The 27,302-nt window shown below is 41.0% G+C and overlaps 1 protein-coding gene across 6 annotated transcripts in view; it reads left to right on the forward strand.

Annotated features, from left to right (window-relative positions):
- The window catches only part of LPAR1 (lysophosphatidic acid receptor 1), a 75,326-nt gene that overhangs the window by 24,882 nt on the left and 23,142 nt on the right, over nt 1-27,302 (forward strand). For all 6 annotated transcript variants that reach the window (XM_065662885.1, XM_065662881.1, XM_065662883.1 and 3 more), the window contains one exon: nt 11,730-12,477. In XM_065662885.1, the coding sequence (XP_065518957.1) occupies nt 11,730-12,477 (748 nt within the window). The remainder of the gene's footprint in view (nt 1-11,729; nt 12,478-27,302) is intronic.

Here is a 27,302-nt window from a genome sequence, read left to right on the forward strand (position 1 = left end):
TGTTCTTAATGACCCCCTCATCCTTGATATGCCTAGTGATGGAGTCAAGAATAAGTTGTTCCATCATCTTTCCAGGGATGGAGGTAAGGCTGACCGGTCTATAATTATCCGGGTCCTCCTTCTTGCCCTTCTTATAGATTGGTGTGACCTTTGCCATCCGCCAATCCTCAGGCACCTCGCCCATTTCCCACGACTTACCAAAGATGATGGAAAGTGGCCTAGCAATGACCTCCGCCAGCTCCCTCAGCACCCGTGGGTGCATTCCATCCGGACCCATCGATTTACAGATGTCCAGTTTGCATAGCTGATCCCTAACCCAATCCTCATCTACCAAAGCAAACTCCTCCTTTGTCCTGACTCCTTCTGGGGCTATAGAAATCCGGGGCCCTCGGGGAGAGTCTGCAGGAGTAAAGACAGAGGCAAAGAAGGCATTCAGCACCTCTGCCTTCTTTATATCCTCTGTCTCCAGGGTACCCACTTCGTTCAGCAGTGGGCCTATATTGCCTCTTGTTTTAGTTTTATTTGCTATGTATTTGAAGAAGCCCTTTCTATTGTCTTTAACCCGACTAGCAAGATTGAGTTCCAAGGAGGCCTTAGCTGTCCTAATTGCCTCCCTACATCCTCTAACAACTGTCCTATATTCCTCCCAAGCGGCCAGCCCCTCCTTCCATAATCCATAGATTCTCCTTTTCCACTTGAGTTTGCCCAGCAGCTCCTTGTTTAACCACGCCGGTCTCCTAGATCCCTTACTTGACTTCCTACTCATTGGGACGCTCCGATCCTGAGCTTGGAAGAAGCGGTCCTTGAATGCTAACCAACTATCTTGAGCCCCTTTACCGCCTAGTACACTTTCCCATGAGACTTCCCTTAGCAGTTGACTGAAGAGGCCAAAGTTGGCCCTTCGGAAATCCAGAACTGTGGCTTTGCTAGGTATTCTATTCCTCCCACACAGGATCCTAAACTCCACCATCTCACGGTCACTGCAGCCAAGGCTGCCATTGACCGTCACCACTTCGACCAAACCCTCCTTGTTGGCGAGTACTAAATCTAGCAGCGCTGCTCCCCTAGTTGGTACGTCCACCATTTGCATTAAGAAATTATCATCAATGCACTCGAGGAACCTCCTAGACTGTGAATGACTGGCTGTGTGAGTCTTCCAGCAAATATCGGGGTAATTAAAGTCCCCCACGACGACTAAGGCATGTAGTCGCGAGGCTACTTCCAGTTGCCTGTAGAAAGCCTCATCAACTCCTTCATCCTGATCAGGAGGTCTGTAATAGACCCCCACAACTGTATCACCCGTGCCAGTCAGCCCCTTGATTCGTACCCACAGACATTCCACTTGCTCCTCATCCGACCCCGGACAGGATTCACCATTCTGTTGTACTTACAGGTGAATAAATGCATGTGTCCTGTGTCTGCAGGGAGTTTCTACTGAATAAATCCAGCCTTGGGCTTGTATCACTAGACCAAAGACTAGAGATAAATGGATCATTCTTGTCATTGACTGGTAATCCAGACAGCTCTCCCTCCACTCTTGAATTTTAGAGACTGTGGTTCAGTAAGATTTGACTCAGAAGCCAAAAAGAAATGGCAACAGAAAACAAAGACAAGACTCAATGTGGGAGACTGTGGTAGAAAAATAACATTCTCTCAACTGCATATTGTAAAAATTTGATACCCATGCAGACAGACTTACATACATGCATGAATTACCATAGATTTCAGTAAACTATTGTGGATCTGATGATTCCTCTAAGTCTTCGGTCCTATGTAAAGGATTAACAGCTCCAATCAATCTGCCGGGAGACATGTGTATGTTTCTAAGGGTAAGGAAGGCTTTTTAACAGGCAAGAACATAGTGAGAGACACAGCTAGAGAGATAAATCATTAGGTGGAAATATAAAGGTAAGGCATTTTTCAGATTGGAACTGCATGGGCTTGCTGTTTGTGTTTGTCTTGACATACAAATTAATTTTATGTATAGTTTAGAAAACTATATTCATTAAAATATGTTGGTTTGGGTTTTTTTTTTTTTTTTGGAGGACATTATTTTGCCTTTTAAAAGCGAGCAAATGCCACAGTGTGCTGTGGAAGACATTTAGAGACTAATGTTTTAAGGATTTTTTTGAACTTGGAAGTAACCTTGCATGCCTTCTGCATGAGCTAGGTAGCATCTCAGTTACAAAAAGAAGTGTTTCGCTCTATACTTTAAACTTTAAACTTTCATCTTTAAACTTTTGATTAGTATTGCCAGGATAGTTGGTTTCTTTCACATTCAGTCAATTTAGTCTTTAGAAGTGAATAATATATATTTTGTGTAGAAATGGATGTTTATGTGTGTATACATCTCGGTAATAAATATTCCTCTGCCCTCATTGGTCCTTTATCTGCACAGAGCAAACAAGAATAGGCTTTTATTTGCCACAGGGAAGGATTCCAGAGACCTCAGCAGGGCCTTTTGCAGCCTGAAGCCTACCCTGACAGGTTTTACCTTAGGTTTGAATCCTACAGACGCTCACTGTGGTACCACAATGAGGGAAGGCACTGGTAATTTAGTTGCAGATTTTATCTTTGTCAAGATTTGTCTTCTGAGTTGGGTAACAAAAGATTCAGACTTTGAAAAAGTTTTTGAAAGTCACTTCTTGATACCAGATGTGAAATTGTCATTACTGTTTTAAAATGTTCTTGTTGTTAGTGTGTCAACATGTAAAGAACACCAAAAGCAGTTTCTGACCCCTCTACTGAAGCAACATATTTTTCATAATCATGTCTCTTCATACCTCTCCTATGCAGAGCTGTTAGAAGTTCTCTGCTCCCATCTTCTTTCCCCCCAGCATCCTGTTGCCAAACATAAGTAGTGGTGATTAAGAGCACAGATTTAAGGTGTCTTGGTCATGTTTAAATGTGAAGGATAAGTAAAGTTTCAGGGCAGTTTAGTTATCCATAGCTGAAATCTGGAATGGAAAACAGTGCTAGGACATCATTCATAATATGTCCATGAAGTCAATAAAATAATATGAATATGCTATAATATAATATAATGTAATATACAGAATATGCTGTAAGTTTTTTCCAGCGGGGTTTTGTTGTAAGGCAGAATCTAGTGATTTTGGATTAGATAAGCTATGTTGCACTTGGAAACAAAACATAACAAAACTTTCTGATTTTTAAGTTGGGGATATTTTGTGGTACATGTGGCAACTTCATTCCTCAACGATGTATAAACAAAGATATATCATAGAAACTTGATTGGTCTGATAATGCAGTAAGTGTAAAGTTAAATAATTCTGTAAGAAGCATTAAGCATCCCAGAGGGTTTTGCTGTTTTCAAAAAGGAAACATAACAAGTGGTGACCTAGCTGATTAATGTGCTCTGTGGAGTGATTAGTATCTTCTCTTTGAGAATGGTGTGAGATGAATTCTGTAGTAAAAGCTTTGAAGAAGAAATTATATGAGCTCCAGTTGCTTAATGAACCAGGGACTTCCAACAGTGCTTCAGAAATGCTTAAAACAAGAAAGCAACAAAAATTCATCATTCTCTTTTTGCTTTTGCCAGCAGTGGATCCTATCGGCCAAATAGTAGAAGTAAATGAATACGTTTAAATAACTGCCTTGCAGCTATTTAAAAATAAATCCAGAGCAGTTTCCATTATAGTGGCCTTTCATGGCTGTGTGGTTACCAGAGCCAAAAAACACTTCTCCCACTTAGTGCCATTGAATACTTCTCTGTTTTCCCTTCTTTTTATTTGAATTAGAGTGAAAGAGACTTAAACTATCCTTGCAGCAGAATGGTCATCATCAGTAGCTTTTTCCTCTTTATAATGATGCTTGAGAACAGACTCCTGGGGGGAGGCATAGCTGTTGTAACCCCTTTCCCCAGCAAAGCTCAACACGTTTTGCATTTCAGATTTAGTGCACAAATTTCTGCAGCCGACAAATGTGGGGATTTTTTTTTTCCTGCCCCTTCTAGGTGAGTAAACAAATTAACCTCTTTACCAAAACAGTCCTCTGGCAGTGGTAAATAAGGTAAACAAGAGAACAAAAGGAAATGGTGGGACTGGTAGAAACAGTTTGTGATTAGAAGTACATCCACCCAGTTAGACATCATAGGGAAACATAAATACCACTGTGCTGTCTTTTTTTTAATTGATATACTAGATGAGATTACCAGGGTGTCAAACTACATCTTTGTTTTGTTCAAAGTAGACCAACACTGCTTCATAAGCAGCTTCATAGTACTGTATGAACAAGTTATTGACAGAGAACCCATTGTTGCCAGAGTCCTGGGAAAGATTTTTCTATATTAAGTTTATAAATTTCACAAAGCAGTGCATTGTAGCAAAAGAAGCCCAAACTGTCTGATGTATATTTCACACTAAAAAAATTATTTGCAGTGGTAAACACAGGATAGTCTTCTTATCCCACTTGGAAATCTCCATTTCCAGCCCCAAATGAAATTTGCTATGCTCATTAACGCAATTTTGAACAAGCATATTGCTTGTAGGCTAAACTCTCCCATAGTGCTCACTTTGCTGGTTTGCTTGGTGAGGAGAGATGGAAGGTGTGCCCTGGAGATGGAAGTTGCCCAAATAGCCTGCAACATCTTTTCAGCATAAAAGGCCAGTTTTTCAGCTGCTGGAGCCAAGAATTAATTCCCAGCTTGGTTCACTAATCACCAAACTGCGCCCGAAGGATGCATGTTGCTATTCATTATGGGTGGAAACTCTCCTGTTAGAGGTGTGGATTTTTTTCCTTTTTCCCTACTATTTCTTCTCTCTGATGGCTTCTGAAGTGTCACAGGTAAGGGACTGTGTGCTGTGCTTCCCTGCAGAAAGCTTTTTCTGGGCCTGGGCTCTTTGGTCTGCACTGCATAGCAGCTTTCAGGGACTCATAGCAGGTCAGATGTGTGGCTGTGATGTTCAGGTTGAGGATAAGACAGGTAGGCAGTAGGGAATGAACTGGGTGAGATGGTGGAGAAAACTACATCACGACACAGGCATAAAAGGTATCAATCACCTTTTATATTTCAGTCACTAAATTAGATAATGGAATATAATTGCCTTCATGTGTCTCCCACAAAGCCAGGAGGTGAGCTAATACCTGTGTCTGGCTAAAGTCTCTGAAGCTCAACTTGTCATGAAAGATCCTCCAGAAGAAAATGAAGCTTGAAGAGCTTTGAAGAAGCCCTTTCTGTACTCTATATGGGACATTTGGGCTCAACATGCCTGATTGCATCTCCCTTAGTGGCAACGCCAATTACCTTATATTTTCAATACTTTCACATTGCAGTGGTTCTCTCCCTTTGAGAGGAGCTTGGAAGGCAGAGACGGGGAGGCAGAGAAGTACTGTGTGGTCTGGGGACAAACCTTTGATAATCAGTGTTTAAGTCATCCTAGCAATGTAAAGGGGGTTGTGATGATGTAGAACTCTGCCCTGATTCAAACAGTCTTCACTTCCTCCCGAACTGGAAAGCATTCATCAGAATATGCAGGTAGTGCTAGCAAGAGACACAGCTCGTTTGAAAATGATTTATCTGTGGAACAGAAGTGACAGTATAGCAGTGCCTGAATTATTGGGTAGGTTGCTGGAGGGATGAGTTCACTCTTTGTCTTTCCAGAGATACTTTTTCTAATTCTTCTAGCTTTTTAATTTCCTGTATCTTCTTTTGTTTGCAGAATTATGCAGTGTAAGAGACGGCATGTATATGCACACTTCCTTTCTACAGCAGTAGAAACCAGAGAGCTGGTAATATAGGGTCCTGCTGGATCACTTCAGTATGCTCCTAACCATCACAATTCTTCACTAATCTTCTGGTGTTCAAATATTGAATTGCATGGCTCCTGATTTATCTATCCTGAAAATCTGCAGGGCCAAGTTGAGGTATTTCAGACCTGATAGTTAGTAACCCAGGCATCTTCCAGAAGAAAGGTATTTTTAGAGTAAGCTGGACTTCCTTCTCTTACCCATTCTTTTTTTAGCCCACAGAAGCTATTTTTGAATTTGCCTTTGTAGTAGTCAACAGTGAATAAGCACTAAGGAAGGTGAACACCCTCCCTGGTTTTATAGACAATCTGTGGAGGTCATAATCATAATTTCCAACAGGATCTGTGTCACTTGTGGATTATACCTTCCAGCAGTTAAATTGCTTCTTTTTACAGTGTTGCTGGTAACTGGGTCTTTCTTTTGTACACTGAGTATCCAGATAGGTTGGGTTACCCTTTCCAGGTATAAACTATAGGACACAAGTAATTTCTCGGTTCCATTTCTGGTGGTCTTTTCAGCTATGTGAAGAGCAAAATGAGTTCAGTGAAATGAAGAAATTGCCTGCTGTGACTAAACTCTATCTTATCATATGAGGTTTTCTTTAAGTCCATTGAATTATTACTTTAGGAGATGCATTTTGGAAAAGCGTATGTATGGAGCCATTGTATCTTGGTGGTAGGGTTCCATACTTTCATTGTGCAGATGAAATTATATCTGTATATGGGGCAGAGCAGGCATAAGGCTATAATGAATTGGGACCCTTGTCTTGAGACTTTTTTTTTTTTCTCTTAAATTTTGGTTAAATGCCTCTTCAACTGCTACTTTTATCTTTAAAAGAAATACTGTCTTTCCCCTTTATTTTTAAACGTCTTGTTTCTTTTGTATTCTACAGCTTGAATAATAGTTTGTGCTTTTTGTTACATAACGGAGAAATTTTTGCTGCAAATTGGAATTTTTTTCTCATCTGTTACAACTTTGCTCTCATAAAGCCTATGGTTTCGCAGTTGTGGGTTGATAAAGTATTTGCATATTGATTCAATTATTCCTATACTTACTTGCTTATGCTTATTTTAAAGATTTTCCTAATTAGTAACCTTATTTGGGGATTTTGAAGTTGGCAGTTCCCTTAAGTTTTTCAGCTCAAGCCTTCCTGGTATGTTGGTAAACTTCAGAGTATTTACGTAAACTTAAAGCAGTTACTACTGCTTTTCCATTCACTGCTGCAGTAAATGTAAAGCTTTAAGGCACCTATTCCTATGTGGGAGTCTTACCGTTCCCAAGTCTGCATTTCCTCTGAAATGTTTTTGGATTTCTGGGTGACACTGAGAATGATAAATATTGTTTTGGGGATCCAAGGGTAGCTACCTCAGAATTAAAAACTCATCTTGGATAAGATGAGTCTCCTCGGAGTCTTGCAAACTCCAAGAAGAGTGCATGCAAAATGCATGACTCCTGCAAAATTGAGGTCTCTGGCTTGTAGTTGGTATTTCACTGTATGGAAAATGGTCGTATTCCTTCCTTGCCAGATAAATCGGTTTTCATCTCTTGTCTGTGTTCTCAGTAAGAAATCATCAGCATGTCGAGGTTAGTTCAGTAAATGGAAAATGAGAGGAGCAGAGTACGTTTGGAGAGCTTAGGGTTAATTTTTATTTTTTTGTTTTTTATTTTTTATTTTTTTGGTTGTTTTTTTTTTAGTTTTCTTGGATATGGAATCATTTTTGTGGCTTCCAAGTTTTAAAAGCTCTGTAAAAGTCAGACCTTAGTATTCTAAGAATGTTCAGCTCTGTTCTCTGTTTCTCTCAGCAAGAAATAAATGAACCCATGCATGCCGGAGGGGAGAGGGTCCTTTTTTTTTCTTTTCTTTTCTTTTTAATACTTTTTGTTAAGTGGACTGGGGAGCTCTGCAAACTCTGATTGCAATGGGGTTTGTAAACTGATCGTTTGCCCCTGAGGCACCTTGTGCTAACAAATGCTTAGTTTAGACAGAATCCATCAGTTGGTGTTTATTATACACCTTAAGCATTTCTCCATGCAGAGCCCTGTCCAGGTGGGCTGTCACTCACCACCAAGCTGGCAGAACCCAGAGATCCCCTCTCACCTTCCCACTCCAGGCAAACAGTGGCTTCTCCACCCTGGTCAAGTGGGTAAGGGACTGCTTACTTAAGGAAGTCCCACGGGCAAGCTCTTCCTTGCCTTGAATCCAAACCCTCACCTCACTCCTCAGGCTCTGATGGAGACTTGGGGCAGCAGCATGATAAATCAAGGATGAAACACTGGAAAATTTCTTATACGAGCTTTTCTTCCAGTCTCCCCACTGCCACCTCACTGGCATGGTCTCCTACCACCAGAGTGGAGGAGCCAAGAGGACAAGTGTAGCAGATAGTGGTTGGAAAGCCAGTGACAAAAGTGATATTCTGGCTACAGCATGACTATGTGTTGACTGTAGAAGAAGACTGGGTTTTATTTATGAAGTCCTGGTGTGGGATTTCCTGGCCTGTGTGTACTGTGTTGTCGTTATTACTGTGTCTCATCATATTAAGAGATTTAACTCCAAGTACTCAGGATTTTCTTGTTCTTTGGTTTGGGACAACCATGTCTTGAGTATTCCGTCAACCTCACATGGTTAGAGGAGGCTTTGCTTTTAGCCTGCTATTACTCCATTTTGCTTTATCTGTCTTGCTGGTTCATAATTCAGATGTTTTCTTTTTCTACAGAGACATGTCCTAAAGGTTTAGTTAACATGGGCAATTTGCAACTCAGTTTGTTTTAAACTTCTGTTGAGATATACTAAATGGATGAGGTAAATCTCAGGGCACTGCACATCTGGCTTACCCAGGCAATGAAACACACTGAGTGAAACTTACAGGAAATTAAAATATAAACTTCCCTGCCCCTTTTCCTGCAGGGCCAGGAGAAGGGGATGGGTCTGCCCGCTTGCATATCCCATTATGGTATGTTAACACTTTCAGTACTCAGAGATACGTTGTGTTGTCCTGCTGCTTGAGCCTTCCCAGTCAGATAGCAGCAGTAGGGGTAAATGTGATGCCTTGGGATTTGTATGTTCATGACCTGGGAGGTCAAAACCTTCCTGTAATATATACATTGGCATGCAAGAAAGCTGATCATCTGGGAAGTCCCCTGCTTGAACTTTTGTCAGCAAACAGTCTCTTCTGCTGCTGTTCTTTCCCTTGGGACTGACAAAAACCTATAAAAGGCAATCCCAGGTTTTAGATTGGCACACTCTAAAAACAAAACTTCTCAAATCCCTTATGCAAACAGAGTGTTTTGTTCCTGTGTCTTCAAAATGAGAGAAGCTAATGACCCTCATGCTGTTCCTCCAAGACTGCTCAAGTGCTGTGATGATTTTAAATTTAACAAGTCAGACTCCATGTTGTTTTACATGCTCTTATGTGCATTGCATACATTCAGCCCTGGCTTGGTATTTGGTGACCAAGACTGCTTGTTTTTAATCATACCTGCATCAGATTTCATGCGAAAAAGCTGAGGGATAAAAACTGGGGTTACAAAATAAAATCAGGATTACAAAACAGAAGGATAATTCGCATTCTAAGCCCATGTGCAAAACAAAGGCGCACGCACACAGGAAGTTACATTTACCACATTTCATATTTCTGAATTAAAAATTATATTCTGCCGGGTGTAGCTGGCCCGTCTCCACAAAAGCAGCAGTGGATTAGGAATTGTTACATATGGGCAGCAGCCATCTGCAAGAAAAATTTAGATCAACAAATATATAGACAAAGAGAGAATTTATTCAGGATCATGAAAGTCCACCAGATCCTGGAGGCCTCACCTCCTCTCTAAATTAGAGTGTATAACTGCATGCAGATATTCCTACAGAGAGGAAAAAAAAAACAGGGCATTCATATAATTAATGCAGGTGTTGGCAAGCTTTTATAAGGGCCACTACTTCATTAATATGACTTCCTCTCTCCCTTAAGGGTTCTTATACCTGACCTGTTATTACCACATGGTCTTTAACCAAAGAATTAAAGCCAGATGTCTTGTAGCTAGGTTTCTCTTTGTTAACTGTCCCTTATAAATCATTTTTTCTATGCAACAGAGAGATCATACATAAAAACTTTTAAAAATTCTTAAATAATTAAGGCTGAAATATTTCTAACTTAAGAGTTGATAAATCCTAGAAGAACAATAAAAGTTTTATAGTCACTGTGCTGAGAAATACTATTTACTCTAGCTTTTTATTATCCTGGGTCTGCAAATGTTTTTAATCGATGTTTAGGTTGGAGGTAAAATCACCCTAAAAAGGCTTTTTTGTTTAACATAAATCTAAATGTCACTTCATGCATTTGGAATATTGGTGGAAAGTTTTGGATATTGCTTCATAGGAATTAGTTTAATTGTGTTGACAAACAGAGGGAAAGAGAAATAGCTTTGGGTAATTTTAAGGAAATTTTTGTCAGATACTGTTTTCACTTGAGTTCAGTTACTAATTCTGTTTTCCAGTTCTATAAATTTTTTGTTTCCACATAAAGGTTAGGTTGGGTGTAGCATTTCCTGCAGAATGATTGGAGCTGTCCAAAGCATAGGGTTTTGTTTGCGTGTTTTAATGAGAAGAAATTCTTATCTTTTAGTGTTGTTGATCTGTTCTTTCATTGGGCTTACTTGTTTCTTGCTAAAACTGGTCCTCTTTTTGTAAAAATTCAAGTTTAGTCAGTAGAGTTTCACAGCCATAAAAGGGTGTCAGAGCCACGTCTCCTGGGTGTCTTTAGAAAGAGACTTTTTCGATATTAGTTTCTTGAGGGCTTTTTTGGTGAGTGTGTTTTCTGTGGTTTTATTCTGTTTCGGTTTTGGTTTTAATTATTATGGTTATATCCTCATTGTTAAGCCATGCTAAAGAAGGAATCAGGGTGTTGTTCAGAGGGGTTCTTCCTACAGTTTGCCTTTGGGAAATTGCACTTTGAGTAACTAATTATAATTGAAGAAGGAAACTCACTAAGCCTTTTTTTTTTTTTTTTTTTTTGGTTAGCCAACACTTTTATGCAAAAGTTCTACATTCTGGTAGAGTATGGGTCTTTGCACCCATACCTGTGGTCAGCTGAGTACTCTGCAAGAAAATGATTTACATATTCCCTGACAATACATAACAATACTTAATACAAGAAATAAGATTTGATGCTTTTAGCATTAAAAATTTACTTTCTGATTTATTGCCTCACTCTTAATTCAAATTGGAATAAGTTGGTTCAGACAAGTTATACTTAAAAGCATGGTATATTTCAAAATACAGAAATGTTGCTGATAGAAAAAGAAGAATGCTCATAGAAATACAGTGGCAAGCTTCTTTTACTCTTTAGAAATGTACTCTATGGTTTAAGGACATAGCCCCTGGCCCTGGCAATGCACAGTTTTAGAGCATACTGACAGTCTTAATTTAGGGCGTCCTTCACAGTTTTGAAGATGGGACAAGAAGGAATAGCGCTGATGGAGAACTGAATGAGTCAAAACCTACTGGGAAATTTAATCTTTCCCTCCTTTTTGCAGAGCTCTTCACAGTGGTACAACAAAAAAACAGTTTTATGCGCTGATAATGTAATCAAGGTGTCCTGTAAGAGAGTTAACTTTTCTTAATTATGAATTGCATGCCCTTCTCTTTAAGTGAATTTTTCAGCACATCTGGTTGGCCAGAAGCTCATTTGCTATGAATTTATGACTACATCAGGAATCATGCTAGCTCCCAGAGCAGATGGAAACATTTCTGGTTGTTTCTGATCTGGCTGCTGTTACTAGACTCCTCAGAGCATTTGTTTGCGAATTGTGGAATGCCACTTAGTCTGAAAAAATAAATTTGTTCTGAAGCATGTTCCCTTCCTGTCCCACTCCCCACTCTCTGTGTATGTCTTGTCCATGGAGACAATCATGTTTCAGTTCTGATGTCATTCTTCTTTTTCTCTTTTTTTCTTTTTTCCCTTTTCTTTCAGTCCACAGCCATGAGTGAACCACAGTGCTACTACAATGAAACCATTGCCTTCTTTTATAATCGAAGTGGAAAATATCTAGCCACTGAATGGAATACTGTCAGCAAGCTTGTAATGGGACTGGGGATTACAGTCTGCATCTTCATAATGCTGGCCAACCTCTTGGTTATGGTGGCTATTTATGTCAACCGCCGATTCCACTTCCCTATTTATTACTTAATGGCCAATTTAGCCGCCGCGGACTTTTTTGCAGGACTGGCCTACTTTTACTTAATGTTCAACACAGGACCCAACACTAGAAGATTGACTGTAAGCACCTGGCTTCTCCGTCAGGGTCTCATTGACACTAGCTTGACGGCCTCTGTAGCCAATTTGTTGGCCATTGCTATTGAGCGGCACATTACAGTTTTCCGAATGCAGCTACATACTCGGATGAGCAACCGGCGAGTGGTGGTCGTAATTGTTGTTATCTGGACAATGGCCATTGTCATGGGCGCCATACCAAGTGTTGGATGGAACTGTATTTGTGATATCACGCACTGCTCCAACATGGCACCGCTCTACAGTGACTCCTACCTGGTCTTCTGGGCTATTTTCAACCTGGTCACCTTTGTGGTCATGGTGGTCCTATATGCTCATATCTTTGGGTACGTCCGCCAAAGGACTATGAGAATGTCCAGACACAGCTCTGGACCCCGCAGGAATAGGGACACCATGATGAGCCTCCTGAAGACTGTCGTCATTGTGCTTGGTAAGTGCTTCCTTTGCCTCCCCTGTTCCCTCTGCTCTGTTTATTAGGTGATTTAAGTAATGCACTTGAGCATATGGGGTGGGGGGGTGTGGTGTGAGAGGTTGGTAGCATTTGCAAGATGTTAGAAGAGGTGGGTGCGATAAGAGCCCCCAACATTCATTACTGTGTTGGGACTATCAAGCTTATTTATGGAAGAGGGTCTAAGAGACTTGGTTGCTTAGCCCTAGACATGAAACTGATGAAAACTCAGGACCTCGGGATGTAAGGTGATGGGATTTTGCGCCAATGCAGGTTTATTACCTGTTGAGCAGCCTATGCTGTGCAGTGTTTGCCCTTTTGCCTTTGAAGTTGCCAGATGGCTGCAACCTTAAATAATACAGGGAAGGCTCTTGTCTCCTTTTTGCCACCCAAAAGGTGTTGTGTGCATTCAGGCCATACTCCTGTGTCTGAAGAACAATGAGAAGCTACAGGTTATTGATGAAAAGATCTTGCATGCTAAGCAGGACTGCGTGTACATTTTGCTCAGGTCTATAATGTTTGACGCATCTGAGTATCTACCAATTTGCTAATATAGAAAAGTAGCATGTGAGGCATTGGTGTGCTTGAACTTATTTCTCAGGAGGTGCCCAAGCTTCAGTGCTTGGAAACCAGGAGGCGAATGCCATGGCACACTTGGAGTCAGAAGATTTGTGTTTTTTTGTAAATGGCTGTATTTGTTTTGTCAGGAGCTCTCAGTTTCCTTGTGCAAAAGCACAGCCTGGATACTGGGTACCATTGCCCAGTGATGTTCTTTGCAGTTTGTTCTGCTTGTTGTTGATGACAGTAAGCTAAAGGCAGGCAGGGATGGTGCCAATTGTCTCCTTGTCCCAGCCTGTGTTCTCACCCATGAGGTCTTCCAGCACAGAAGATGGGTCTCTTGGGATCCTAGAACCCTGCTGCATCATGAAGATGCCCTAGTAGTCCATAAATGCACCTGTACAAAGTCTGCAAAGCCTAAAACTTAACCCCAGTTCTTGCTTGACTATTTCCATTGCTCTGTTTTGACTTGTGCTCTCTAGCTGTTAATGTCTGCACAAACACAGCAGAATAATTGCAGAGATTTGATGTGAATCACAGTGTCAACTCGTACCTTAGCTCAAGAATGTAAATCTAGCTGCCTGACCTAGTGCTTAGCTTTGTAGCCAGAATAGGAACCGTGTAGTTGACTAACCTGTTCAGCCATTGAGAAGTCTTACTCCTACATGTCTTGCTCTTCTCTTTGGGAAAAGAATGAGTTTTGGGAGGGAGGCTGTAGTGGTCAGTAAAAACTCTCCTGACTGCCTGGTGTTTTGTGTCCCCACTTCCATGGTCCTCCTTGCAGAAGGCAAAATGAGGTTAAGGACAAAAGGAAAATTCAGATTTTTCAGTTGTCTTTTTTGGAACTAAATCCGTGTTTTCTCTTCTGTTCCTACAGCAGTGGGGTATTTCCTTTGAGGTGAAAGACTGGCTCAGACTTTAAAAAAAGAAATGTGGGTGGGAAATGGCAAGTGCTTATGCCAGTGAAGCACAGAGCTGAAGGAGTAAATAAATAGTCACCAAATAAATCGTACATGGCAGCTCATGCCAAGCATATATGGGGACTAGAGGTATGTATGCAGCTGCAGGGTGAGGTACTGACTGCGCCCTCCTCTGCTCTCCTATGAGCAGAGGTCACAAGGGAGATTACAGGATACCCAGTCTGGCTGCAACAGTAGAAGTGTACAAGGAGCATAAAGTATCCCTTTTTAAACCCTTATAAGTACCTTATTTTTTTCAAGGTATTGTTCTGGAAACAGTGGAACAACTCCAGAGGTTAAGTAGCACTAGCCAGACTGAAGGAGGCTCAAGTTTAGCTGCTGATGTAGTTCAGTAATGTCTCTGATCCCTCACTGGGGTTATTTGGAGTAAGAATTTTTCAGGTCTGCAGGTAGTACACATTGAAGCTTTCTTCAGAATTCAGACAGAACCGTGTTTCTTATTACTGGTGCAGTTATTCATTCAGTGTTGTGCACACACTCTGGTTTAGCATCTTTTCTAATCCGCATAAAGTACCGTTTGCAGAGAGAGGTATTGTAGTATTTGTTTTGTAGAAAACAGAGGAACTTCCAGACTGTGACACAGTTCATCCTGTATTTAGATCTCCCACTTTGGTATTATTTTGAAAAGGGTTTGTTTTGCGTTTTGTTGGTTTTGTTTGTTCTCCAAAGCAGTGTGTTTTCTTTGGTAGAAGGAGGTCGGTCAGAGGGTTACTGTGTAAAGAAGCAGCAATGCTTTCACCTCCTTACCATCTGTGAGACACAGTTGCAAGATAAAAACGGTTGGAAGAGAGCTGCGGGGTTTGTTTTGTTGGGTTTTGTTTGGGTTTAATAATAACTGAAAAAAATAATAAAAATAGCCTGAAGCCAAGAATTGGGCCTGGGGGCAACCGCAGAGGCTTTGGGAGGTTAAATGTTTGCGCATCAGGGTGTCAAGCACACTGCTAGACGAACCACGAGGAATTTTCATTAGTTGTCATCAGCTGACAAATGGTGTCCCATATTACTGAATTTATGCCTCCAATGGAAGATTGTTTTGGGGAACAAAAAAACCTAAGCATCGCTCTGAAGGGCTGGTTAGGACGTACCTCAGCTTGGAGTAGGCGCTGCAGTCAGTCTGTTGATCAGGTGGGTGTCCTCGTGCTCTGAAACTGCTTACAGTCTGCTTGTAAGTCTGGCTTAAAAATTTCACAAGCAGAAGATTTAATTTCAAGTGTTGTGCTCCCTGAGTGCCTTCCTGCAGACATAGCCAGTACAGAGTGCTGCAAGTTTATTTGCTTCAGCTATGGCAAAGGCAGAAAAGGTGAGTGTCTTAGGCTGCCTGCAGCAACTTGATGAACATTTATCTCATGCAGTCTGGAAATCTGGCTTTTTCTGCATCAATAAACCCCAATAGCGCAGCAGAAAAGAAAACCCTGCTTTTCTTGATGATGAAGATTAGGGTAATGCATTGCTGTTTGAGGCAGAAACCATCTTCTTGCTGGAGGTGGAGACGGGAAAGGAAGTGGTTTAGTTTATTATCAAGATCCCTCTCCCACCTCTCCTGCCCCATAGCTGAGTGAGGAAGGGAGCTGGTGTGTGTCAGCCCACTTACCCGTTTTGGAGGAGAGGAAGCGTGCCCTGAGAACCAAGATAAAACAAAGCTGGGATTCAAAGTAAACCTATGAGCATTGGTAGAGGGAAGCAAACCAGTACTCATCTTAGGATTCTTGTTAGAATGCTGCTTAGCTGTAAGTAACCCCTTTGTGATTTGGGCAGCAATGAACAGTTCATTTGACTTTTAAACTTCCATAAATGGTTCTTCCTGAACTTGTCCTGCTGGCTGTGCTCCCAGGCAAAGAAAGCCTCGCTGCTGCAAGCAGAAGATCATCTTTCCCTCTGTCTCCATCCACACTGCATTTCAGGAGGCAGGAGAGGGAGAAAACTGACAAAAGAACTTCTTGTTTGTTAGCTGCCTAACATGGCCTGCCCTCCTGGTGCCTTGCTGCTTTGCTCCAAGAGGAGAAGAGCTGTCCTGAAGGGGTGCAGTTGTCCCAGCAGCGATGCTGTCAGCATGTGTGGGGTGGATGCCAGCCACCTCTGACAAGGGGTAATTGTGTGGGGAGGACTACGGCCGCTTGACGCGCTGGCTGGAGCAGTCGGGATCTGGCACACTGCGTCATCCCATGAGCGGGCGGGATGCTGAATCCAAGGAACGAGACAGAAGCAGAGAACAGATTTTTTTTTTTTCTTTCTCTTTTTCCTTCTTTTTTTTTTTTTTCCATGCCCTTTGGGTTTTTTCTTTTTCCTTGGATAAAATATTTTAAACAGAAGGAAGTGATGTCATAGTTGAGCCCTTTTTTCTTTTTAACAAGGCTGCTTTTGAAATCTTTCAAAAGTAACAAGGAACATAAAACTCTTTCTCTAGAGCATGCCTTTCCTTTGCACAGAGGCTAAGGCAGGGACTGATCAGCGTACGGCACATAGCCATAAAATCAGGTATGGTTCAGCTTGTAGCTCAGTCACACTTTTGCCTTTCACCACCACCATGTGTTACATTTAAATGAGCGATCAAGGGAACAGACAGAAACAAGAGCTGAAATTTGGCATCCCCTCTTCCATCCTCCACATTATCTTACATTTAAGGACAAAGTTAAACATTTCCTGATGGAAGTCAAAGTTAGACTCTGAATGCATTTGGCTGGGACAAATGCAGGTTTGGCCCCAAAATGGGTGATATCTACTGTTTTAAGAAGAAATGAAATCACTGAGAAAGGATTTCAGGTCTGGAAAAACTTAGCTCTGCTCTGGATTTTCATGGCCTGGAATAAGTTGTGAAAGGCTGGGGTCTTTAAGGGTTCTTATATACCTGCTTTTGTAGGTAACTACCGGATTAGATTATTAGTGTTGGAAAGTTAACCTGTATATTCTTTTGCCTAAATGCTGATTAAACAACCATCTTTAATTTGTTAGCTCTTGTTTTTACAATGAGGATAGCACTCTTCCCTGTACCTCTATATGCATCTTTGGCCATTCTTCTCTGGAAGATTATGATACTGAGGTTTTATAGTTAACTTTGTTTAACGGTAATAGCAAAAAGCCTTTTCATGTGTATTTAACCAGTCCTGCCAATTAGCCTTACGTGTTGGGTGAGTTCTCAATGTTGTTTGGCCAAAATTAGGCATGCCTGTTGAGCCAAGCTACAGCTAGCCCCCCAGGACATAGGGAGAGCAAACAAAGAATTCATGATTGCTCACCCTTTATGTTCCTGGGAACTAAAAAGACACTTAGGACTTTCCTGCCTGCCTGTAAGACCATCCACTTTGTTTGGAAGGAGGAATGTGGTTTATTCTGTAAGATCTAGAAACTAATGTGGGCACAGATTAAAAAAAAATAGTGAAGGTACTTTTTGTATAAACTGTTTTGATTTAAAGGAGCCTCACTGTGTTTGAAGACAGTCCCTTACTTATTGTAGCAAAGCAATAAATGCAAGAAAAAACATCTGGAATTTCAGTATAAACATCTGGCAGGGTGGAACTGCTCAGCAACAGCTTTTTTTGCTGCCTTCTCTTTCTGTCACAGTTATGAATTGCATGAGAAGCTTATTTTTGTACTCTTGTAGTTTTTCTTTCACATCTAGGTACCAAATGGGGATGGAAAGCAGCAAGTAACTGTGCTAATGCGTGTGAGTGCCAACATATGCTGTAGCTATATAGTTAAAGAAAATAAAGTTCCCACCCCACCTGCAGTACTGTGTCCAGCTCTCCGGGGCCCCAGCACCAGGGAGATGTGGACCTGGCTCAAGCACATCCAGAGGAGGCCATGAAGATGATCAGAGGGCTGGGGCACCTTTCCTATGAAGACAGGCTGTAAGAGCTTGGCTGTGAAAGCTGTTCAGCCTGGAGAAGAGAAAGCTTAAGGCAGACATAGAGGTGGGCTACAAGAAATCTGGAGAGGGACTTCTACAAGGGCATGTAGTGATAGGACAAGGAGAAATAGTTTTAAACTGAAAGAGAATAGATTTAGATAAGGTATTAGGAGTATCTTTGAGGGTGCTGAGACACCGAAACAGGTTGCCCAGAGGAGCTGTGGCTGCCCCATCCCTGGCAGTGCTCAAGGCCAGGTTGGACGGGGCTTTTAGCAACCTGCACTAGTGAAAGCTGTCCCTGTCCACGGTAGGGGGTTGGAACTGGGTGATCTTTAAGATCCCTTCCAACCCAAACCATTCTATGAAACTGTGACTCGTTATTGATAGCTTTAACCTTTTTTTGGGTGATGGATTGATATGCAACATTTCATTTCAAGATCTATGGGGACATATTTTTTAAAGGATGTTTTCAATATCTACACTGTTAATGTTTGCTGTGCAGTCTGTATCTTTTCCTTCTTCCTCCCCTAATGCAGTAATAACACTTTATTCTCTGTAGAAAATAAAAAGACTGTGAAATAGTGCTACAACCTGAATGACAGCACCCTGTGTTTTGCCAGTCGCATTTCTTTATTTCCATACTCCTCATGCAGTTTTAGGTGGTCAACTGGGATGGCCTATATTCACTAGTCCCTGAATTGTAAGGCTTAGATATACCTAAGCCTTATTAACTATATTTCACCAGTTACCAAGTAAGTGGTTCCAGGCTGAGATGAAGATGATCTTAACAGAACTTGCTTATGGCATCACTTGAACTCCATCAAGCCCTTCCTGCCCATAGAAAGTTATTCTGGTAGGCCAAAGCAAACATTAGCCTTGTAGGGCAATTCAGGCAAAAGAATGATCTTTTGGAGAAGCCAGCTGTGAGCCCTGTGATGGGAAGAAGAGAACTTCACCTATTCACATCCTCCCCAAGGCATCCTGCTTATGTGGAAAGAGCTGAGCTCCTCAGCAGCATTTTCCCTGAGACGACTGAAAATAACTATGTCCAAGCTTGGGGATGTCCTTCCAGCAGGTAGCAGTGGCCCTATCCAGTTGGGGTTTTTCCTTGACATTATTACATTTTCCTTAGAGAGTTAGGCTGGGCAATGAGATCAGGCTGGAGTTCAGATGAGAGCAGCACATTTCACAGCTGCTTCTCTGGGACTGAGGGACTGTGAAGTCATAAATACTGGGTTACCCTGTGGCCAGCACGGGAAGCTCATTCTGAGTCACCAACCCTGCCTGACCCCTGCATCACAGTGATGTCGCTTGTGTATTGATTTAGTCCTGACGGAAAAACAGGGCAATAAACTCTGGAACTGGTGTGGGCAATAAGACTCTCAGCATCAATGACTTTCTGTTCTACACAGGGTACAGTTATGTGCAGTCCCAGTGTTTTTAGATAAGTATATTTTAAAAGGGCATAAGCTGTGAATTTAACCCACAGTAAACTGGGAAATGGTGGCCTCTGACTGTAGTGTAGATGGAGTGTTCCTCATAGAGTTTATAAGTTTAATTCTTGTTACCATTGTGTGGAGAAGGAGGGTTTATAATAAGCATTTTCAGAGCTGCAGTGTGGTGTCAATACTTTCAAGTTCTATCATCAAATATTTTCTTAAGAAATGAAATTTTTATTAAAATTATTCTACAAGATTTATATATATATATATTCTATATTATCCTATAGGATTTCTGATGGCTTGGGTTTCTTTCTCTGTTCTTATTGGAAGTCCGTGGAAGTCATGATTGTTCCTCAGAAGCTTCCCTGAGGGAAAGTAACACATACAGTTTGGGGTGGAGGTGACATTCAGGGCTTGCAGTCACTACTTACACTGTATTACCTAGCACTGTTTTAGAAAATAGAGACAAATTTTCACAAAGAACTATTAAAATCAGTTACAGCTAATCAGCAAAATGAGTTTCTGCTTTCAGTTAAAATAATGGAGGCATGAAACTTGCTAATGATCTAAGCTGTAATCTGTACCTAATTATGCAGTGACTGGAGTGTGTCTTAAATTTAAGACCCTTTGGACTTGCATAGGATGTTTCTTGCTTGGGCTACTTTTTCATGCACCTAGTAAAAGCAATACTATGTGTGCTCTCTGACACTTAATCTGTCTCTCTAAATCTCGCTCACTTTTTTTGTTGTCATTTGTATTTCTGCAAATGAATTCCAGTGGATCCTTTTGAATTTTGTCTAGTAGCCCTAGGTGAAATCTCTTCCCAGTACTGCTTGGCTAGTGAGGATACTGAAAGGAAAAGAGAATAAGGAAGCACAGCATCTGGAAATTACACTGTGGTCAGTTTGTTTGTGCGATAAACTTGATAAGTAGCTTTCTTTTTCAAAACAAGCCTGTGCAAGCTCTCCTTGCTGAAGCAAAAGTTACTGGTGCCCTGGATCCAGGCCACTCTTTCTCTGAACCTAAGGCGTGGTTGGGTGTATTGGGAGTCTTGCTCTAAATGTTTTACTTAATTCCTGTACTGACTTTCCCAATTAAATTCATTGCATCCCCAGCTAAAGCCCTGGGTAACTATCTTTTCTATAAAGTATTCCAGGTATCCGTGTGTAATTCATTGCTTCACCATGGGGAAGGTATTTGGAAGTTTTCCTCCTCTTTCCCCATTCGGTTAAGATTAGTATTTTTCATTTTCATTTGGGATCCTTTGAAACTGTGCATTGAGGAACTTAGATCATTTCCCAAGGCAGGAATGTGGTTTTATTTTGGTTTTGAAGGGGGAAAATCTCACTAGTCAATCCATTCCTTTATAGATGATGGAAATGAGGCCTTGTTTAATAAAAGTCTTCCCCTGGGTTTTGGGATAATTTATTACCTTTTCAGGGAAGAAATAAATTTGAAGAATAAAGGAAAGCTCTTTACATTCTTCTGAGAATGGACAGAGTGGGATAAACATTAAGAAGTTCTTGGTTTGTGCTCATATTCAGCTTCTTATTCAAAAAAACATTAAAAAAATCTAATTGCTTGCATAGGTTGTCTCTTGTTTCCAGGTGTCTGAAAATGAATTGCAATGTCAAAATTAGGTCTTCTTCTCAACAAGGCCAAGGGAATTGGTTTTTATTCTTTATGAATAATGGGATTTGGAAGTCACACCCTTATCTTACCCCAACTAATAGAATCCAGCTTTTTCTGTTGGATCCAGGTGAAATAACAAACTGCTGGCTAAGGAGTGAAATTCACTTAGTGAAAATCAATGCTAAACCAGTGAGTTAGTACCACATCTTGCTCTGTCGTCTGACTCCACTTAGCAGTGCTATGGCCATGCGTGAGTACTCATCAGCTTGGGCTTCCCCAAAATAGTGGATGTGGGGATGTGCTGTGGGACATTTGCCCCAGAATAGACTCATGATAAACTCTGAGGAAGCTGAAGCCCCAGGGTAGAAATTGTTACCAAGGAAAACATTTGAAAATCAGTGTGGGCAGGAAGACTTACATGTCAAATGTCAGTGCATGACCAAGGCATACTGATGTTACTCTTTTTGAGCTGAATGTTCTGGAACAGGAGATGGGAATCCATCCTTTAGAAGAGGCGACGGCAATGTTTTTACAAAATGGCTTCTTGCAAGGTGACATTTTTGTCCTCTAGAAAGCACACAGTTACATGAGGAGTTTGGCTCTAAATGTTTTGCTTAATTTCTTCACTGATTTTCTGAGTTAAATTTCTTTCATCCTCAGCTAAAACTGATACATCCTTGGTAACCATTAAAGGAAAGCATTTGCAGTCTGGAACGTTTGTGGTAATGTGCAGCCTCTGCCTTGTGTTTTCATCTTTGAGGTACCATTTGTCCATTCCATGTTTCAGTGAAAACAGCTCAAATGCTAATACAAACTTGCAGCTAGACCTCAGCTTGAGAAACTATGTGAACAAAAATGCCAGTTGTTAACTTGTCACATTGTAAAACTCCATTCACTGAAGCACTGAACAATCATTTGTTTCCACCAGTGGAAAACACTGAGAACACAAGAGAGTGTTTTGTGAGAGAGAAGTGTTGCTCCTTCTTGTGCATTGTTTCACTGCACATGAGCAGCATGAGTAAGTATTCTGGGCTGTCTGTTTTTCTGGGGTAATCTGTAAAAACAGAACAATACAAATTTAAATGCAAATTATCTTTGCCTTTATAGTTTCAATGAAGCTAATGGCTCTTAACATCAAAGCTTGCTGAGACATCTGAGGTACAGCAGCCAGTCCCTGGGGTGGGAAATGGTCAGCAGTGAGTGATAGATTTCAGAAAGCAGCTTTTGTGCCTCCCTCTTAATCTATGAATGAAAAGCATGTTCAAGGAAAAGGCCTATCCCCCCTTCCCCCCTCCCTTATCTTATAAATTGTATTTTGAACCTGAATGTAGAAAGAAAATGTTATTCTGAGCTTTTCTGGGTTCTGGCTTTATTAGCAGAATATCTTCCTATTTTCCTGTTTCATACAGCTGGGAATGCTGACACTGAGCTTACAGGTGGGCATGTTTTCCTTTCTTTTTTCTTTCAGACAAAGGTGGTCTTTAATTCTTAATTTTTTCTTTTTTAACCTTCAGCCCTTCCCTGAATAAGTTTCTGTAGTTTCTGTCACACAGTTACACATTTCATGACCTTCTTTAAAGCCGTAAACAGTAACAGCATCAGAAAATTCTTGTGCTTTCTGCAGTTCTCAATCAAGAAACCTTCTTGCCATCTTTCCACTTTGCTCAGCCTGAAAATGATCTCTGAAATTCATTTTCCTTGTATCCATATGAAGAAAAAACTGTTACTACATCCAAGTGTGCTTCTTATATATGTGACAGGTCCACTGGTAGACTCATATGCTTTCCCATCACTTCCTGGAGAGCAGGCAAAAGGACTCAGACCTTGCAATGGAAAGTCACAAGACATCAGAAACTATGACATCATTTGTTAAGTCCAGTGTTGTCCATCAGTCTGTGCCGCTTAATGAAGTACTTGAGCAAGGGGAAATACTGTAAGTGAAAATACTTGGTTTCCAGGCCCGCCGTCAAACAGGAGGTATTTGAGCAGTCAGATGAGTGCTTTGAAGTTTATGGCCAGGGTGACCTTAAGTTCTGCAGCTGGGGAAGTGAAAATGCAGTTTATAAAACTGTCCCAGACATACCCGCCACAGGACTGGCCATCTGCTGCTGCAGGCTGATGTTAGGAGAGCAGCCTCTATGTGCTGCAGTAGGTTGAGATAGTAATTCCTTGATGTTAGTGCTAAAATCTGTGTGTTTACTAAAAAAAAAAAAAAAACCACAAAAAAACCAAAAAAAAAAACCAAAAACAAGTTTCAGGCAGTTTTGAGGCAAGTGAGAGAGCATAATTCTGTTCCATTTCTTTGTGTTGGAGTAAGAGCTATCTTCTTGGGTCCTTCATCTTTACTAAAGTACTCTGTATCCCAAGTACAAATTTGCTAATGTAACCATAGATATGCAAGGACAGTTAAGATTTTTGAAATATCTTCTTTCATGAAAGAAGTTATCATCGCCTGAAGAAGATGAAGGGAGTTTAGCTGTTACAAGCACAAAAAGCTGCCAAGCTCCTGCACTTATCTTATTTTCATGGAAATCGTTTCCTCTGACCTTGGACTCACTACCTTCCTTGTTCCCCTAAAAGCAGTTTTATGAACTGTTTCCCATCTTCTGATATTGATGTAACCTCAGAAAGAACTTTTTCTGACATATGGCATTGATAATTCTCATTTTCCCTTGTTTGAAGTTGCTTTTGAGTGCCCACTCTTACTTTTCTAGAAGTATGAGGAGTAGCGTAGGGATTAATTTTCCAAGCAGAAGCTGTGCATGTAGAGAGGAAAAAAGAAAGAAAAAGAGCTGAAAGAAAAAGAAAACATCGATTGCATATTTGTACAAAATAGTTGCCTCTTTCTTCCATTAAACAGAAATTGAAAACTTCAAGAATATATCAAGCGGGTTTAGATATGTAACTGGTTTTCCTTGATGGTATGTTGGATTTATTGTTTTCTTTTTAAGTTCGTTACCTTTGTTAATTACCAAAATAAACATATTTTACAACATTTTTCTACCATAACTGCACCCTACTCATAGAAAAGGGTTCAGTGGAAATTGTGCTTGCTTTTCCCAGCTTGGAGCAATTATTGTAACATCTCAAAACAGACCCCCATAGACCAAGTGTCATCAGCTGGTCTCCCATGTGGTATGGTGCCCTTCACACTCCACACGCTTCAGTGCCAGTGCTACTGCATGTGCATTTGATTAGCTCACCTGAATTGGGAGGAAAAACTTCTACAAAATTACAAAGAAAAAAAGAAACCCAAACCCAAACAGTTTCATTTTAAACCTTGAACATCTGAGGAACAGACCAGTTTTATTTATCTCTTCAGCCAGGGTTCAGGGTGAAGAGTGGTGAAGAGTCTGACAAATAACAGTATTAAAAAGTTAATCCTGTTGTGTCTGTTAATTGGCAGCGAGTGCTACAAGGTCTAGTTTTGGTATAGGTGGGTTACAATTAAAGACTAACATAGCTGTGAGTTTGGATACATACTTTAAGGGATGTCTCAGATTACAGCCATTTAATGGGGAAATACATTTATTTCAATACAAAGTAAGAAACTACCAACTGTAAGTGATGTGTAAAACAGCCCCTTGCTCAGAGTTAATTGGCAAAGGGACTAGGCCATGAAGAGCCTCACAAATGGGGAAAGGCACAGACTAAAGTAGTAAAGTCATGTCTTCTCTGCAAATAGAAATGGATAGCAACTCCCATCTGCTCGTACCACGCTGTGGAAAGCAGGGTAGGAATGATGTGTGGGTGTTTCTAATCCCTTCTTGCGCAGGTCAACCCAGAAATTTGTGATAGAAAAACTGTCTTGAGCTGGCAGACCAGGAGAGCATGTCTGCTAGTGCTTGATGTTCAAAGTCATGTCAGCAGGGCACACAGTGTTCTGGTTCCTCCTCTGAAGGCGAATAGTGAAATGCAATTCAGTGCTGACTAGTTCATTTTCCAGGAGATCTCTTGCCTTTTACATGTATACGCCCAAAGAAGAAAAAAGATTGCATGTAAGCCAAAGAATAGGAAGGGGACTGCCTCTACACCCTTTAAAAAGTAACATATTTTTAGTTTACAGTGAGTGATTTCTGAAGTGGCGCCAATGCAGACGGATACCTGGCTCTTCAAGTTCTGAATCAAAAGCCTTTGCTCTGTCTGGGCTTCCTACTGACATTATCCAGTGTCTTGGAGTTCTCATTTGAACCAGATTTTGAGCTTTCCAAACACATATTAACAGCTTGCAACTCCAAAACTTTGACATTCCTGCTCCCTGGAGGAGTGGCAGAGTGTGTCTGAGGAGACCACAAACCATTCTTCTAATTTAAGGAGAGAGGTCAGTGTAGTATCTTACGGTCCTGCTGACATCCTCAGGTGTTTCAGTCTCATCCTTCATGTGAGATAGAAACTTCTCAATAGTCATTACTACCTGTGAAGGAGATGGAGAGGTCATGCTCCACATTTTAGATAGCTCAGACTTAAGCCTCGATTTTTGCATCTAAAGCTTTACTTCAGGCATATGGCTTGCCAGCTGGATATGAAGGGGTTTTATGTAATTTCAGAATAGCACCCATTGTAAACTTCATGGTCAGGTACTCCTTTGCTGTAGGCTTGCAAGCTTATGCCATGTTAAAGGCATAATCTCTGTTTGGTAACTGCACTAGCTGCAAATGAAACCTTTAGGTTAACCTCAACTGCAGTTGGGAATGTTGAAAGCAAAGAGATATTTTTATTGAGATGGAGGTACCTTTCAGGGCCATGGAAGATACTTTTTAAAAAAGGGTTTCAACCTGGCTTTCTGACTTCAGCCAGAAATTACCAGAAATGTAGGTTGTACTGTTAGAAGCTACACAGTGCCAGTAGGTTACTGAAAGGATTCCCATTTTAATGCGCAGGATGGATGTGGTAGGGTGGTGCACAAGCTTTAAAGGCTAAAAAATATTAAAAAGTATGGTAAGGTTGACAGAAGCAGGAAGGTTTCTGTCCAGGCAAGGTGAATAGTAAATTACTTGAATTTTAATTGATGCTGTATTTTGTTTCGGAGGTTGACTACCTATAAGGTTAATTTGAAGTACGCGCTTGCAAAGTGTTTACCTTTTTTTATTGGCCTGCATGCCAGTTTATACCAAGTGGCATCTAGAAAACTAAAGAATCATTTCCCGTAAAATGTGCTGACTAAAATTCTTGTTCTGAAGCTGATGGGTAAGTAATTCATATTGGAGAAAAGGCGCAAACTCTCACTGTTAGCTGACGGTGGAAGGGATGGTCACTGAAGCTCATCCACGGTGTACCTTGTGAAATACAGGGAAAATTGGAATATCTTATAATGCTTGGCATAATTTCTGGAATTTGTGTGAGTGTTCCCTGATGATTTATGAATTTATATTAACAGTGTGTCTTTTGGAAGTATCTTTTGTAGTATACAGTAGTGGAATGTATTCATTGTTCCTCAGAGATCAGAGTATTTTGTTACTATTTCAGTATGCATTCTCATTACCTAATACAGCAAAATGGGAAATGAAGGAAATTGACTTTCTCTCACTCTAGCTTTGTTCTGGTGCCAGAATATAGGGTGATCTGCAGGATTAATCCTGAAGACATGAAATGGTTTCTTCCTTTTCTTACTCGGCCTTGCCTTGGGCTTAATGAGATCTCTCTTGAAAAACCCTCTCAGCCTCAGGTGAGAAGGGAAGACAGAGACTCCTGGAGAGAGCTGTTAATCTGGCAGATGACTCTGGTCCCTCCTCCTTAGGTTTCTGCAGCTCACACCTTTCCCATCCCCAGGGAGGCTGCTGGTTAATATGCCTTCTGTAGACCATGGGGATTAAAAATGAGAATAATCAGCATCACTGGTTATTCAGTGAAAATAATCAGCATCAAATCCTTGGCTGCATTAGCTAGTATTCTGTATGAAAGGAGTTGTGTCTTTGCAGCAGAAAAGCTTGGCTTAGTTCAGTCTAGAGTGAGGAGGGGTCAATTTAAATAAACAAACAAAGGAAACTAGTTAACTGGCAATAATTAACAGTGCTCTTTAGATGAACACTTCAGCTTCCAGTCTATTAATCCATCAAATACCCGAGTGTTGCATTCACGGTGTGCTCCTGTGTGGAGTGTTAAAGAGCAGCAGGCTTTCAGATAGGCAGCACTGGCGGTGCCTGCCCCATCAAGTGAGAGGTGTGTACAAAGCCATATGCAGTCAAGAAATGTGACCTTTTAAGCACGTTCCAGAGAACACAGTAGTGATTGATGCTGTTTCCCAGGAGACTTTCCTTTTATTTAAATTTGTTGATTCTTCACCCACCCTCCCTCGGTTCTCTCTGTTCCCGTCTCTCCACTCCCTTTATTTATAACTTTATCTCTGTGGCC

The sequence above is a fragment of the Lathamus discolor genome, chromosome Z (assembly GCF_037157495.1).
Source record: "Lathamus discolor isolate bLatDis1 chromosome Z, bLatDis1.hap1, whole genome shotgun sequence".
Classification (NCBI taxonomy): Eukaryota; Metazoa; Chordata; class Aves; order Psittaciformes; family Psittacidae; genus Lathamus; species Lathamus discolor.